This window comes from Salmo salar, chromosome ssa09 (assembly GCF_905237065.1).
Source record: "Salmo salar chromosome ssa09, Ssal_v3.1, whole genome shotgun sequence".
NCBI classification, from domain to species: domain Eukaryota; kingdom Metazoa; phylum Chordata; class Actinopteri; order Salmoniformes; family Salmonidae; genus Salmo; species Salmo salar.
The window spans coordinates 72,712,568-72,728,037 of record NC_059450.1 but is presented as its reverse complement, the minus strand read 5'-3'; the positions used below and the strand labels follow the sequence as shown (position 1 = coordinate 72,728,037).

At 42.9% G+C, this 15,470-nt stretch overlaps 1 protein-coding gene across 2 annotated transcripts; it reads right to left on the bottom strand.

Annotated features, from left to right (window-relative positions):
* Positions 1-1,193: 1,193 nt before the first annotated feature.
* LOC106611818 (eukaryotic peptide chain release factor subunit 1) lies at positions 1,194-13,488 on the bottom strand. 2 transcript variants are annotated; one of them, XM_014212412.2, is made up of 11 exons: positions 13,286-13,488; positions 12,838-12,949; positions 5,722-5,897; positions 5,420-5,559; positions 5,153-5,291; positions 4,845-5,035; positions 4,536-4,665; positions 4,123-4,296; positions 2,379-2,443; positions 2,085-2,232; positions 1,194-1,900 (listed from the first exon to the last, which is right to left on the bottom strand). In XM_014212412.2, the coding sequence occupies exons 2-11, from the start codon at positions 12,921-12,923 to the stop codon at positions 1,818-1,820; spliced, it is 1,332 nt and encodes a 443-aa protein (XP_014067887.1). In that variant the 5' UTR covers positions 12,924-12,949; positions 13,286-13,488; the 3' UTR covers positions 1,194-1,817. The 2 variants fall into 2 exon arrangements, with proteins under 2 accessions (XP_014067887.1, XP_014067888.1); XM_014212413.2 differs by having other exon boundaries at positions 13,290-13,409.
* Between the last annotated feature and the right edge of the window lie 1,982 nt (positions 13,489-15,470).

Here is a 15,470-nt window from a genome sequence, read left to right as displayed (position 1 = left end):
GATCATTTTGTCAAGGAAGCATTAACCCTTTTGCATGGGAAACACAGAATCTTAGTCATTACTACATGTGCTTAATTACGTCACTTTTGTTTTGAGCAGACTTCGCCGTAGGCTTTGAACAGGGCACATGGCTCATGCCCGGGAGCCAGCCCGGTTCCAAATCGAATCGATTCCATTTTCAGCGGATACAAAATACGCATACACTGGCGACCAGGCGGGATTAATTGAAACTCACAAAAAACGCCCACCACACCTACCAAACCAGAGCAAACGTGCCTCAAAGTCTGTTCAACGTTTTGCGGACACGTGTCGTTCAGTACAAACCGTTCGGCCACGTAGCAAACGTTCAAATGAACTGAACGCACCTCCAGTGACTCCCCAAACAGAAGGAAAAATGGTTGAAGATGTTAACATATTGTAACGATATTAAATATCCTTTCTATCAGGCTCAGCGATTACTTGCATCTTACAAGGAGTATGATGAACACTTTGCCTTCCAGGCACTAGGACTGCCAACTAAAAATATACATTTCTGTTGGGTCAGGTAATATTAGAGAATGATATGAGGGGGGCTGATGGGTGGAAGATTTATGTTGATTGTGGAAGCATATTCATTGTTCATATTCTGCAGTACTTCTAAACACTAGTAAACAAGCAGCAGATCATTTGAAAAGACAGTGGATATAATGGCTAAAATGACATCAATCTAGGCGTGTATCTCTTCGAACAGGGATGTAAAGGCCAACTTGAGCAATGTCTGGACAAATGTATTCTTACATATGTGATGAATAAAACGTGTAGAATGGGTGATGGTGTTCATCTCCTGAATTCCATTTTCTCCTTACCTTTTTGACCACTGTTGATCGAGACTTCAAAAACCTGACCAGCGGTCTAACCGAGGGCATCTCTATTCCCAGTCATGTAAAATCCATAGATTAGGGCCTAATGAATTTATTTCAATTTCCTTATATGAACTGTAGCTTAGTAAAAATCTTAAATTGTTGCATTTATATTTTTGTTCAGTATAAAATACATGCACAAGATGGCATATAAACAATTCACACGTTCTACAGCCACTCTGATGCTCATGGGTGAAATAAACATTTTCATTAGCAGGGGAAACGGTAGAGCCAGTTCCTCTGGGAACGACACACTCCACATGATTGAGACCACAGTGGATGAGGAGGTAGCAATGGTTTTCAGCAGTTCAAATTTAATACTCCCCCTTTCTCTACAGAAACCCAGGTAAAAAATAAAATACAACAGCAGCAATTACCAGTAAAAAATAAAAAGCCTAAATATATATATATAAAAAGCATTAAGGGGGGGATAGGAGGAGGAAGGGCAAGGACACGATGAGGGAAAGAAAGGAAAATAGATGTTCTATACTCGAGGATGGAGTCCAAAGTCTTCATCGGACCGGGGGGGGGATGCTGCGAGCGAGGATTGCTGGGAACTTGCTGTTGTGTCCATTCAAAATGGAGGGGAGAAAAATAAACAAACTAAAACGATTTGAGTCAAGTCCAATCCAACCAGGGGAAGGAACCAGCACTCTAAGGCAGGGATTCACTCAGGAAGGGTTTTGTCCCACTCTGGATTGAAAGAAAATCTCACTCCTCTTCAGCGTGTGTGAGCGTTATTAGAAGTGTATATGTATGGGTACATGTGTGCGTGTTTGAAATTGAATGCATGTCTGTCTACATGGTCAGTACGGCTCTTTTCACTTGCTGACAAAAAGAAGAAGGTGGCATATTTCTATCCTTATTTCGTCATTCTTCACCTTTTATCTTTCTTTCTCCCCTATTCAGTCCGACTACCTAGTAGTCATCTAAATCGAAAAACTCATCGTCCTCCGCCTGGTAATCTATGGCCTGGAAATCCACCCTGTACCGCAAGCATCCTGAAAGAGAGAATAAGAAAGAGTCAATTACCTGGATAAAGACTGTTGCGGGACTGAACAGTCATTACTAATATTAGGTTCATGAAGTTGACCTCATGCTGTGAACTACCGCCACAACATGACCATAACAAAAGGACACCATGTTATAATTCTATAAACCAACAACTGGTTGGTGTGGACTCACCCCCGATGCCGCCGAAGCCCTTGACAAACTGAGACCCTTCCTGACTCTTGTCTGTGACGATCTCCAGCGTGGCTCCAAACTTCTTGTAGTTGTTGGCGAACCACTCCAGCAGAGGCATGCTCTCAATCAGCTCGTGGTCCTGCCCAGTCTGAACACGCACACACAGGTTTGAGAGGGCAAAGAAATGTAAACAAGTTAACACCAAATTCAACCATCCGAATGGGTTCAGGGACAGAAAGTGTTGTGTGTACCTGCGTGTAGGTGTGAGAACAAGAGATAGAGGACAGGGTTTACCTCCTTGTCTGTGAAGTGTGACTTGTCTTTCTCCTGCTCTGGTGTTAAATAAAGAGTCTTCTCATCTGAAACACAAAGAACGATGTAGACGGGGAAGGAGAAACTTAAGTGTTTGTGTAGCGTTCTCTTCTCAGTTGTTCTACTTCATGGTGCCAGAGGATATACAGTCGTGGCCAAAAGTTAAGAATGACACAAATATTAATTTTCAAAGTCTGCTGCCTCAGTTTGTATGATGGCAATTTGCATATACTCCAGAATGTTATGAAGAGTGATCAGATAAATTGCAATTAATTACAAAGTCCCTCTATGCCATGCAAATGAACTGAATCACCCCAAAAACATTTCCACTGCATTTCAGCCCTGCCACAAAATGACTAGCTGACATCATGTCAGTGATTCTCTCATTAACACAGGTGTGAGTGTTGACGAGGACAAGGCTGGAAATCACTCTGTTATGCTGATTGAGTTTGAAGAGCAGACTGGAAGCTTCAAAAAGGAGGGTGGCGCTTGGAATCATTGTTCTTCCTCTGTCAATCATGGTTACCTGCAAGGAAACACGTGCCGTCATCATTGCTTTGCACAAAAAGGGCTTCACAGGCAAGGATATTGCTGCCAGTAAGATTGCACCTACATCAACCATTTATCAGATCATCAAGAACGTCAAGGAGAGCGGTTCAATTGTTGTGAAGAAGGCTTCAGGGCACCCAAGAAAGTCCAGCAAGCACCAGGACCGTCTCCTAAAGTTGATTCAGCTGCGGGATCGGGGCACCACCAGTACAGAGCTTGCTCAGGAATGGCAGCAGGCAGGTGTGAGTGCATCTGCACGCACAGTGAGGCAAAGACTTTTGGAGGATGGCCTGGTGTCATGAAGGGCAGCAAAGAAGCCACTTCTCTCCAGGAAAAACATCTGGGACAGACTGATATTCTGCAAAAGGTACAGGGATTGGACTGCTGAGGACTGGGGTAAAGTCATTTTCTCTGATGAATCCCCTTTCCGATTGTTTGGGGCATACGGGGGAAAAAAATCTTGTCCGGAGAAGACAAGGTGAGCGCTACCATCAGTCCTGTGTCATGCCAACAGTAAAGCATCCTGAGACCATTCATGTGTGGGGTTGTTTCTCAGCCAAGGGAGTGGGCTCATTCACAATTTTGCCTAAGAACATAGCCATGAATAAAGAATGGTACCAACACATCCTCCGAGAGCAACTTCTCCCAACCATCCAGGAACAGTTTGGTGACAAACAATGCCTTTTCCAGCATGATGGAGCACCTTGCCATAAGGCAAAAGTGATAACTAAGTGGCTCGGGGAACAAAACATCGATATTTTGGGTCCGTGGCCAGGAAACTCCCCAGACCTTAATCCCATTGAGAACTTATGGTCAATCCTCAAGAGGCAGGTGGACAAACAAAACCCCACAAATTCTGACAAACTCCAAGCATTGATTATCAGTCAGGATGTGGCCCAGAAGTTAATTGACAGCATGCCAGGGCGGATTGCAGAGGTCTTGAAAAAGAAGGGTCAACACTGCAAATATTGACTCTTTGCATCAACTTCATGTAATTGTCAATAAAAGCCTTTGACACTTATGAAATGTTTGTAATTATACTTCAGTATTCCATAGTAACATCTGACAAAAATATCTAAAGACACTGAAGCAGCAAACTTTGTGGAAATTAATATTTGTGTCATTCTCAAAACCTTTGGCCACGACTGTACTGCACATGGGGAGTGCGTGTGTGTACCGTTTTCTGTTCCGACGCTCTCGGCCCCGTGCAGGCGAAGAATATAGCGCATGGTGTCTAGGTTCTCATAAACGATGAGGATCTCCACAGCCCCCATCTCCAGGGCTTTGAGTGTGTCCTCCACCCCAAAACAGTACTTCCCCGTGTCCTGACTGATCTCATCAAAGTACCGGCCTGCAGAGAGTGAGCGAGTAGGAGAGAGAGAGCAAGAATGGAGGGGAAGAGAGGAATAAAGGATAGAAAAAATAAACATTTAGTGATGGGGATGGAGAATGGGAAGCAATCATCATCACACTAATTATCATTACCATTCACAAGGAAACAATCTGCACTAACCCTAACAAAAACACCTAACACAGACACACATTCGCTGGGATAACCCAAAATCTAACCTCAACGTGCCACAAACAGACCTATGAGCTTCTTTTCCTGGATGAACTTGACGTTAGAGAGGACCTCTGCCGACAGCTCGATGGCCTGGTTGAAACCGTTCTCCCCTCCGTACGAGATGTCCACCAGCTTCAGAATCTTCGCCTGTAACCTCTGCACACACACACGCACACACCAGGGGTCAGTGGGCCGTGAAATGCTTGATTCACTCAAAATCAGAAAATCAGAGGAATTGCACCAAAAGCATCAACCTGACAAAGAATGAACTGATCACAGTATGGATTAATGCAGCATAAACCATGGATTATCTAAAAACACACAGACACACTTACAGGGTCGAACATGTCGGACTGGCTGAGCTCAGTCTTGAAGTCGGCAGACCCTGCTAGGACCATTCCGGCCACGTTGACCTTGTCGTTGGCCACATAGAGCTGGACAGCTGTCTCAGCCACCTTCCTCACATAGTTGTGTCTCTTCTCCATCCTCAGACGGGCAAAGCGCAAAGCAGACTGACCTCCTCTGCCTGAGAGAGAGAGAGAAATTGTATTAACTAAAGGGTATTGGTGGGGGATTACATCTCTAATGTTCTTGTTCTTATCTCTGCGCGTGTGTGTGTGTGTGAGAGATGAACGAAGCGTACCATGTTTCTTGGGCAAGTCCACGGTGAACTTGTGCAGGACCTCTCTAGTGTTCCCCTGGAGCGTCCCGAATAGAGCCCCACTTCCATCTATCACTATGAAGCCAAACTTACTGTCATCAGACAGCAGGGCTGTCAACGCCTGGAGAGAGGGAGAGAGAAGAGAAGGAGAGAGAAAGACAGAGGGCATTTCCATTACAATTGCCGCAAGAGAATTAGACAACACGCATTCACACACATACAGGAGACAGACATGAGTTGAGCTCCTACCTCAGTGTGGAACTTGTTGTCACAGAGGTACAGGGAGGTGTTGATGGGTTTAAAAGGCTCAAAGTCAATGTTGACCTTCTTCTCTTTGCCCTCGTCTGTCACGATGGTTCCACAGTACACCACCAGGCCATTAGGCGGCACTGCAGGAGAGATACAGGGCTTATCAGTCAACACAGGCAAGACCCAGTGACCCATAGTAAATACACACAACAAAGAACAGACTGATCCTTGCTGTAGCTTTGGAGTCTGCTATGAGGAGGTCAAGGCTTCAACATCACACAACAATGCAGTCAGTCACTCACCCTTGTTGTATAGCTTTAGTCTCTGCTGTACAGAGGTGATGGCCCCGAGCACAGAGAGCCTGTTGACTCTGCTCTTGATGTTGGAGGCCGTGCCAAACTCATCTGCCAACATCTTGGCCACTCTGGAGATCTGGTCCTTAGGGGGGATGATCAGCGAGATCATACTGGTTCCATTACTGAGGAGAGGGGACAGGTGGTTAGACAACCTAAACACACACATTCAGTTGTGTACATAACGGTCTTAGTCATATCTCAATCTCTGAAAGAAATACGCTTCCACAATCAAAACAAATCTCCCACCCATCAGCCCCCCTCCGTTGATTCTCTAATTTTACCTGACCCATATCTACCTTTGTGTGACACTGGCACCCTTCAACATTGACACAGTCTGACACCACTGGCAACCAAACATTACCCTCCCAGTTTCCACTGTCTGAAAAGTGAGGAAGGGGGGCACACAGTTTCCATACAAGCTCTGTCCTTGACACCACTATACATGCTGCATACAGACGGGTAGCTAGCTGGCTTGTGAATATAGGTGAAGTGGTCAACCGTGCATGTATGTAAAATTAGCAGGGGACAATCGATTCTGTGTCAGTGGACAACAAGAATACTTCAGGAACAACGCAGTCCCTTATGCCTAGTCACAGCTCGAGGAAGCCACGGAGCTAGCTTTGTCAACTCCTTATCAAAATGAATATGGATGACCTCTAACTAACGTTACACATTATCACCAAAGGATGAATAGGACACGGCAATTGGATTGCTGCTTTCTACTCATCGAGTATAGATTCTATGCTTTCCACTTCCAAGTAGAAGACATGCTCAATGCCATATCTTGACAGCAAGCCAACATCGCCACTAACTGCTAAGTCTATCGCAGCATATGAGAACATACCGGAGTCTATAGCTGTGTTCGAATACTAGAGGTCGACCGATTAATCAGAATGGCTGATTAATTAGGGCCGATTTCACAACAATCGGAAATCTGTATTTTTGGACGCCGATTTCACAGATTATTATTTTTTTTAACCTTTATTTTATTAGGCTAGTCAGTTAAGAACACATTCTTATTTTCAATGACGGCCTAGGAACGGTGGGTTAACTGCCTTGTTCAGGGGCAGAACGACAGATTTTTACCTTGTCAGCTCAGGGATTCAATCTTGCAACCTTACGGTTAACTAGTCCAACGCTCTAACCACCTGCTTTACATTTCACTCCACGAGGAGCCTGCCTGTTACGCGAACGCAGTAAGAAGCTAAGGTAAGTTTCTAGCTAGCATTAAAACTTATCTTATAAAAAACAATCAATCAATCATAAATCACTAGTTAACTACACATGGTTGATGATATTACTAGTTTATCTAGCCTGTCCTGCGTTGCATATAATCGCTTAGCATCTAACCATAAACATCAACGCCTTTCTTAAAATCAATACAGAAGTATATATTTTTAAACCTGCATATTTAGTTAATATTGCCTGCTAACATGACAGTTATTTTAACTAGGGAAAGTGTGTCACTTCTCTTGCAAACAGAGTCAGGGTATATGCAGCAGTTTGGGCCGCCTGGCTTGTTGCGAACTGTGAAGACTATTTCTTCCTAACAAAGACAGCCGACTTCGCCAAAAGTGGGATGATTTAACAAAAGTGCATTTGCAAAACAAAGCACAATCGTTGCACGACTGTACCTAACCATAAACATCAATGCCTTTCTTAAAATCAATACACAGAAGTATATATTTTTTAAACCTGCATATTTAGCTAAAAGAAATCCAGGTTAGCAGGCAATATTAACCAGGTGAAATTGTGTCATTTTGCGTTCATTGCACGCAGTCAGGGTATATGCAACAGTTTGGGCCGCCTGGCTCGTTGCGAACTAATTTGCCAGAATTTTATGTAATTATGACATAACATTGAAGGTTGTGCAATGTAACAGGAATATTTAGACTTAGGGATGCCACCCGTTAGATAAAATATTTCACGGTTCCATATTTCACTGACAGGAAAAACGTTTTGTTTTTTGAGATGCTAGTTTCCGGATTCAACCATATTAATGACCTAAGGCGCGTATGTGTGTGTTATTATGTTATAATTATGATTTGATAGAGCAGTCTGACTGAGCGATGGTAGGCAGCAGCAGGCTCGTAAGCGTTCATTCAAACAGCACTTTCGTGCGTTTGCCAGCAGCCCTTCGCAATGCATTGCGCTGTTTATGACTTTAAGCCTGTCAACTCCCAAGATTAGGCTGGTGTAACCGATGTGAAACGGCTAGCTAGTTAGCCGGGTGTGCGCTAATAGCGTTTCAAACGTCACTCGCTCTGAGACTTGGAGTAGCTGTTCCCCTTGCTCTACATGGGTAACGCTGCTTTGAGGGTGGCTGTTGTCGATGTGTTCCTGGTTCGAGCCCAGGTAGGAGCGAGGAGAGGGACGGAAGCTATACTGTTACACTGGTAATACTAAAGTGCCTATAAGAACATCCAATAGTCAAAGGTATATGAAATACAAATTGTATAGAGAGAAATAGTCCTATAATTGCTATAATAACTACAACCTAAAACTTCTTACCTGGGAATATTGAATACTCATGTTCAAAGGAACCACCAGCTTTCATATGTTCTCATGTTCTGAGCAAGGAACTTAAAGTTAGCTTTTTTTTTACCTGGCACATAGATTGCACTTTTACTTTCTTCTCCAACAATTTGTTTTTGCATTATTTGAACCAAATTGAACATGTTTCATTATTTATTTGAGGCTAAATTGATTTTATTGATGTATTATATTAAGTTAAAATGAGTGTTCATTCAGTATTGTTGTAATTGTCATTATTACCAAAAAATTTTTTATAAAAAAATAAAAATTCGGCCGATTAATCGGTATCGGCCTTTTTTTTGGGTCATCCAATTAGCGGTATCGGAAAATCATAATCGGTCGACCTCTATCGAATACCCATACTAACATAGTATATACACTCATTAAGTATGTAGTATACAGTATCAGTTCATTTTAGTATACTGTAAACGAATGGTATCCTTTCAGTTGAGCGTACTAGCGCTTCGCCTGTCTACTGGAAGTCGATGCTGCTTGCTATTGCAACCGCTTTCTAGCTTGTTAGCATAACAAATTACTAAACTAGACATTTTAAATTCAAATCTGGAGTGCCAGAGTGCGCTCCGAGCATTCGTAAATTCAGAATGTATTCAGTTTGTAAATTCAGAGTGTTTCGCTCTCGGAGCGCACGCACACTGCCAGGCAACGTCACTGGACGCTATGGCCAAGGAGTAGGGTTGATCGAAGCGTTCTGACCTTAAAAACGGCAGTCAAGCTAACTTGCTACTTCCAGACACAAATGAGAGAACACCTCAATCTGACCATTTTACTTGCCCTAGCAGAGCTGGTTAGGCTGTTTTTATGTTATCCAGAGCGTTGGTGACTGCAACAGTGCTGCTGGCAACAAGTTAATTACACTTTTTTGCCGACGTTTACTGACACCGGCCATATTCAACTGGTGTTGAGTGTTCGTAAATGCATCATTTATTCTGCGCTCTGGCACCGGTACACTCAGACGAGAGTGCTCTGAAATCGGAGTAGATAGCCACAGCGAACTTACGAACGCACCTGAATGTCCATTGGGAACACACGACTATACCACTTAGCTAAACTAAGAATGACGAGAATAATCAAGTCAATAAACGTTGGATAGTTAGATGGCATTTTATTGATATACTGGCAAGGTCGATGTATTAGTAGCCAACTAACTTTAGGTAGCTAGCTAACATGGTTGTAACCATATGTTTCATAAGGAATTTAAATGTGTTTATTTAACTAGGCAAGTCAGTTAAGAACAATTCTTATTTACAATGACGGCCTACACCGGCCAAACCCGGACAACGCTGGGCCAATTGTGCGCCACCCTATTGGACAGCCTGGATTCGAACCAGGGTGTCTGTAGTGACGCCTCTAGCACTGAGATGCAGTCCCCTAGACCAGGATAGCGTAGCTTAGAAATTGTCAGCCAACATGACATGTAAGGTAACTTATTTGAGAAGTAATTTATTACATTGCTCAACATTTGCCATAATTAGTTAAAGCACTGAATTTGTTTTCGCTATCGTTGGACTTAAACCTCATATTTCCACCATTTTCTTCACATCTGACAATGATGTGAAGCCACGCCTATTTTCTGAAGAAATGCATAATGGGACCTAAAAAGCACGAAAATAGTGTGCACCGGTTATATTTTTATTAACAACAAATCAATACAGGAAGTACATGTGGGAACACAAGTATATATAAATAATATACAAAGGACAATTGGGCTAGGGGGTACAATATCACATTACACAAGGACCTTAAGGGACATACATACACTTATAATTCTAACAGCTTTCTCGTTAGTAGAGTATTTAATTGTCTTTAAAAATATAGTTACATTTCCTTTTTGTAAGGTAAGAAAATGTGGTGTTTTGTTTGTAAATATGAAATTTGGCCAAAAGAATAATGAGATGAATTACATGAAACAATTTTAACTTATTCCTATCATAGGTAAAGAATCCAAGCAGTACATCTCTCCACAATAGTGTAAAATCGCCATAAATGTGTTAAATTATAAATCTACTGATGTCTTGCCGCAGTTTCCTTACATGAATACAATGCCAAAAAAGATGCAACACTGTTTCTGGGTGGTCATTACAAAAGGTACAATTTGAGTTTGTTTTCTTAAACTTCATAATTTAGTGGTTGGCAGGATAATATTTATGAATAATTTTAAAAGGAAACTTCCTTAATTTTATTAACAAGTAGGTATGTGTGTGGCAACATCCAAACTATATCCCCAAAATAATTATTATCAATAAAACCGTTCCAATGAGGCATGACACACATACATACATATATATACATATATATACACATACATACATACATACATACATACACATATATACATACACATATATACATACATACACATACAAAACCAGCTGCAAGCAGGATGTTGTATACTTCGTATTTTGGCAAATGTAGTACGACATCCAGGAACTTTTGGCATACTAACTACAGTTGAAGTCGGATGTTTACATACACCTTAACCAAATATATCTAAACTCAGTTTTCACAAATCCTGACATTTAATCCAAGTAAGAATTCCGTCTTAGGTCAGTTAGGATAACCACTTTATTTTAAGAATGTGAAATGTCAGAATAATAGTAAAGAGAATGATTTATTTCAGCTTTTATTTCTTTCATCACATTCCCAGTGGGTCAGAAGTTCACATACACTCAATTACTATTTGGTAGCATTGCCTTTACATTGTTAAACTTGGGTAAATTGTTTCGGGTAGCCTTCCACAAGCTTCCCACAATAAGTTGGGTGAATTTTTGCCCATTCCTCCTGACAGAGCTGATGTAACTGAGTCAGGTTTGTAGGCCTCCTTGCTCGCACACGCTTTTTCAGTTCTGCCCACACATTTTCTATAGGATTTAGGTCAGGGCTTTGTGATGGCCACTCCAATACCTTGACTTTGTTGTCCACAAGCCACAACTTTGGAAGTATGCTTGGGGTCATTGTCTATTTGGAAGACCCATTTGCGACCAAGCTTCAACTTCCTGACTGATGTCGTGAGATGTTGCTTCAATATATCCACATAATTGTCCTTCCACATGATGCCATCTATTTTGTTAAGTGCACCAGTCCCTAATGCAGCAAAGCACCCCCACAACATGATGCTGCCACCCCCGTGCTTCACAGTAGGGATGGTGTTCTTCAGCTTGCAAGCCGCCCCCTTTTTCTTCCAAACATAACGATGGTCATTATGGCCAAACAGTTCTATTTTTGTTTCATCAGACCAGAGGAATTTCTCCAAAAGGTACGATATTTGTCCCCATGTGCAGTTGCAAACCGTAGTCTGGCTTTTTATGGCAGTTTTGGAGCAATGGCTTTTTCCTTGCCGAGCGGCCTTTCAGGTTATGTCGATATAGGACTCGTTTTACTGTGGATATAGATACTTTTGTACCCGTTTCCTCCAGCATCTTCACAAGGTCCTTTGCTGTTGTTCTGGGATTGATTTGCACTTCTCACCAAAGTACGTTAATCTCTAGGAGACAGAACACGTCTCCTTCCTGAGTGGTATGACGGCAGCGTGGTCCCATGGTGTTTATACATGCGTACTATTGTTTGTACAGATGAACGTGGTACCTTCAGGCATTTGGAAACTGCTCCCAAGGATGAACCAGACTTGTGGAGGTCTACATTTTTTTTTCTTTTCCCCTGAGGTCTTGGCTGATTCTTTTCCCCATGATGTCAAGCAAAGAGGCACTGAGTTTGAAGGTAGGCCTTGAAATACATCCACAGGTACACCTCCAATTGACTCAGGCTAATTTACATAATTTATCAGAAGCTTCTAAAGTCATGACATAATTTTCTGGAATTTTCCAAGCTGTTTAAAGGCACAGTCAACTCAGTGTATGTAAACTTCTGACCCACTGGAACTGTGATACAGTGAATTATAAGTGAAATAATCTGTCTGTAAACAATTGTTGGAAAAATGACATGTGTCATGCACAAAGTAGATGTCCTAACCGACTTGCCAAAGCTATAGTTGTTAACAAGAAATTTGTGGAGTGGTTGAAAAACTACTTTTAATTGACTCCAACATAAGTGTATGTAAACTTCCGACTTCAACTGTATATCCATACTATGGGCCAATCGGCATACTATATACTCAATTTACGTCACAAATAGTGCGGTTAGTATGAGAACACATAAATGTGATAACCACACCAACACGCTGTTTTTAAGACCCCATCCACGGAAGCCGGCGTTTTCAGCTAGGTAACAGTTAGTTGACATGTCGCTAACGTTAGTTAAGCCGGACATCAACACACAAACAACCGAGCTAGCTACAAATAACACGGCAATCAACATAATAAGCATACGATGAACATCGAATACTGGTGGGAACTAAAGTTAATTACAATGTTGGCTGTGTTAGCAAGCTACCCAGCTACCATAGCTAAGCTACCACTCCCAAATTCGGCCTCACTTACCCAGCTGTTATCACATGGTCCATTCACATCGGCATATCGACACCCAAGGCACACACCGTATTCAACCACTTACCCACGGGCAGCTTCCAAACTTTTAATCAGTTTCTTGATTTTCCATATCTCCACGTTCCTGTCTGCCGCGTTAGGGTCATCCGCCATCTTTCCTGCTGTAATCGCGTCAGCACCTGAAAGAGAAGAACGTTAGCTGGCTAACGTTACATCGGATTTTAGGTTGCCAGGGTGACAGTTGTGCACCTCTCGGAGCTAGAGGTGGGTGTCCGAGAGGGACCTGGATCATCAGTGGTTGACCTACCGGGAGGAAGAAGACTATACCCCCGCTTGCGGTGTCAGCAAAGTGGCGGAAAAATTAGGCCTATACACTCTTCCCAACCTATTCGTTATATAACGTCGCAACCAGACCTAGCTTCGCCTCACTTCATCAAGAAACAATTAAAATATTCAACTGTCAACCCGTTCCATCAGACACCTTGCATGTACAAACACAATCGACGACACCGTACCTGCCTCGGGCAACGCCGCTCCGGTCTCTACGCTACGGCTACCACGCTAGCTGAATCGGTCGTCAGTGAAATGACGGCTCCTCTCCACAAGCTTCGCGTGGTGAGATGATGTGATTTCGGTTATTCTCACTTCCTGGAAACCACGTTGAAACGGTGAGTTACTTTGTTGGTTGGTCAAAACTCCATGTTGATCATGGATATCTGCACGATGATTGGAGTGATGAACTATTATACAAAAATGGGCGGGGACATATCAAAAGTTTCACATGGGATTTGTAGTCAACATTTTATTTTACGATGGATCACAACTTGAAGTTCACTTGAACTTCTGTAGTGACTAGAATAGAGAAAAAACATTTGCTAGCTAAGCAATGTCATGAAATGAAAATATCCATCAGCCATAATATCGCATTACCAAAGTTTGGTCAGTGGATTAATGGATTTTGTCAGTTATGGAGCCTCTAATTTCCTCTATATACTATTGAGTATAGATACTTTCCAATTGCATAAAAAAAACTATTTCTATTGGCAATTTAGAACAAAATCTACAGTATTTCTTCCAAAGTAAAGCCCAGTGTTGCACCACTAGATGACAGCATTGATTCACTAAAGAAAGCACCTTTATGGTCCTACACCAGTACCCCTGTGTGTGTGTGTGTGTGTGTGTGTGTGTGTGTGTGTGTGTGTGTGCGTGCACAACCCCTCCTGCTCGCCCCCTCCATACATCTCAGATTCCATTCTAATTTCCCCTCTGCACTGATACCCATATTACAGACAGTAAATGATACAGCAGTTTGCGAGGCAGTCTTCCTCCAGTACAATATAAACACCCATTTATCACCCTCTCTCTGCCATCAGAGCTGTAATCTGTCGCCTGGAAACGGATCCGTCCTAGTGTTCAGTGTTCTGGTCAGACAAGTTACATTTTCCCCAACTCAACAGATTTTCTGCAGACAGGGTCAGAGTGATATCATTCTGTTACTTCAGACAGGTAAAGGGGAGTCAAGGAGAGAAACTCATGTTCTGTCTTTGTGTACAGTAGTAGATCCAGAAGAAACTGCAACCTACAATGACCTCCAATGATTTCTGATGACCCCCTAAGGTAGAGACAACCATATGAGAGAGGTTGGCTGACCATGTGTGTGTGTGGGAGGGTTATGGCGAGAGCGACTCGGCACAGATGCCATCAGGTCCGCTCTGCTCCACTTTCCATCTGTGACCATCTGCTAGAGGGAGGGAGGGAGGGAGGGAGAGGATGGATCGAGGGATGGAGCGAGGGAGGTAGAGGGACGGAGGGGATAGAGGGGGGAGGGAGGGATGTTGAGGTGTTCAAGGGCATCCCTGTGCTTATCACAAACTGAACAAAGGCGGAGGGGATGGGTGGCGCTTTGGGTTGGATGAGGTGAGACACAAAGACACACGCACATATCACTATGTACCCCACCCCACACCTGCTCTCTGTCCCTCATGTCACATTCCGTTTAGTCCCTACCAGGAGACTGTAGGAGCTGACATATACAGTACAATCATTGGAGCAGACAGAGGTAGCAGTGACAGGGCACTGGCCTAATCCTGACCTAAAGCAGGACAAACACAAAACTGACCTTGGATAAGTGCTGAGGGGGAACTATATTGATGACTCTGACTCAGAATTGACCATTGACTGGTGGAGTTCAGACCCCTGATGACTGAATGTGTCAAATGATTAAATCAGCTAGTGCTTCATTCTCATTTGCATCAGCACGGGGTTTATTAAGCCTGGGGCCGCCTCTTTCTAAACATCAATAACTGCGTAAATGGAGCCATGCAAATAAAACTTGATAAAATGACTGTGATTCCTAATCTCTGGTGTTATATAAAAGACCCATTAATGCTTGGCTCATTTATTCTCCCTCTGACAACGTCATGTCCAGTTGGGAGTGTAAAGACGCAGCTTTCAGAAAGCCAGGGAAAACCATTGACACCTCAGAGGGAATTAAGCAGCAGTTTTTCCGCATGCTGTTTTGTGTCTCACTGTATCTCTGTCTGCCACACATTCAGACAGGGGATCATAATCATCAGCACTTCAATAACTAGCATCCCCGCTAAAGACTCATCTTCTTAAGCAGCTGCTGCTGTGTGTGTGTGTGTGTGTGTGTGTGTGTGTGTGTGTGTGTGTGTGTGTGTGTGTGTGTGTGTGTGTGTG

Coding starts and splice junctions, on each gene's coding strand:
- LOC106611818 (XM_014212412.2), bottom strand. CDS start 12,923: ATGGCGGATGACCCTAACGCGGCAGACAGGAACGTGGAGATATGGAAA. Junction 4,297..4,535: donor CCAGGAAAAGAAGCTCATAG/GTCTGTTTGTGG, acceptor CACTCTCTGCAG/GCCGGTACTTTGATGAGATC. Junction 2,233..2,378: donor CACACTTCACAGACAAGGAG/GTAAACCCTGTC, acceptor GTGCGTGTTCAG/ACTGGGCAGGACCACGAGCT.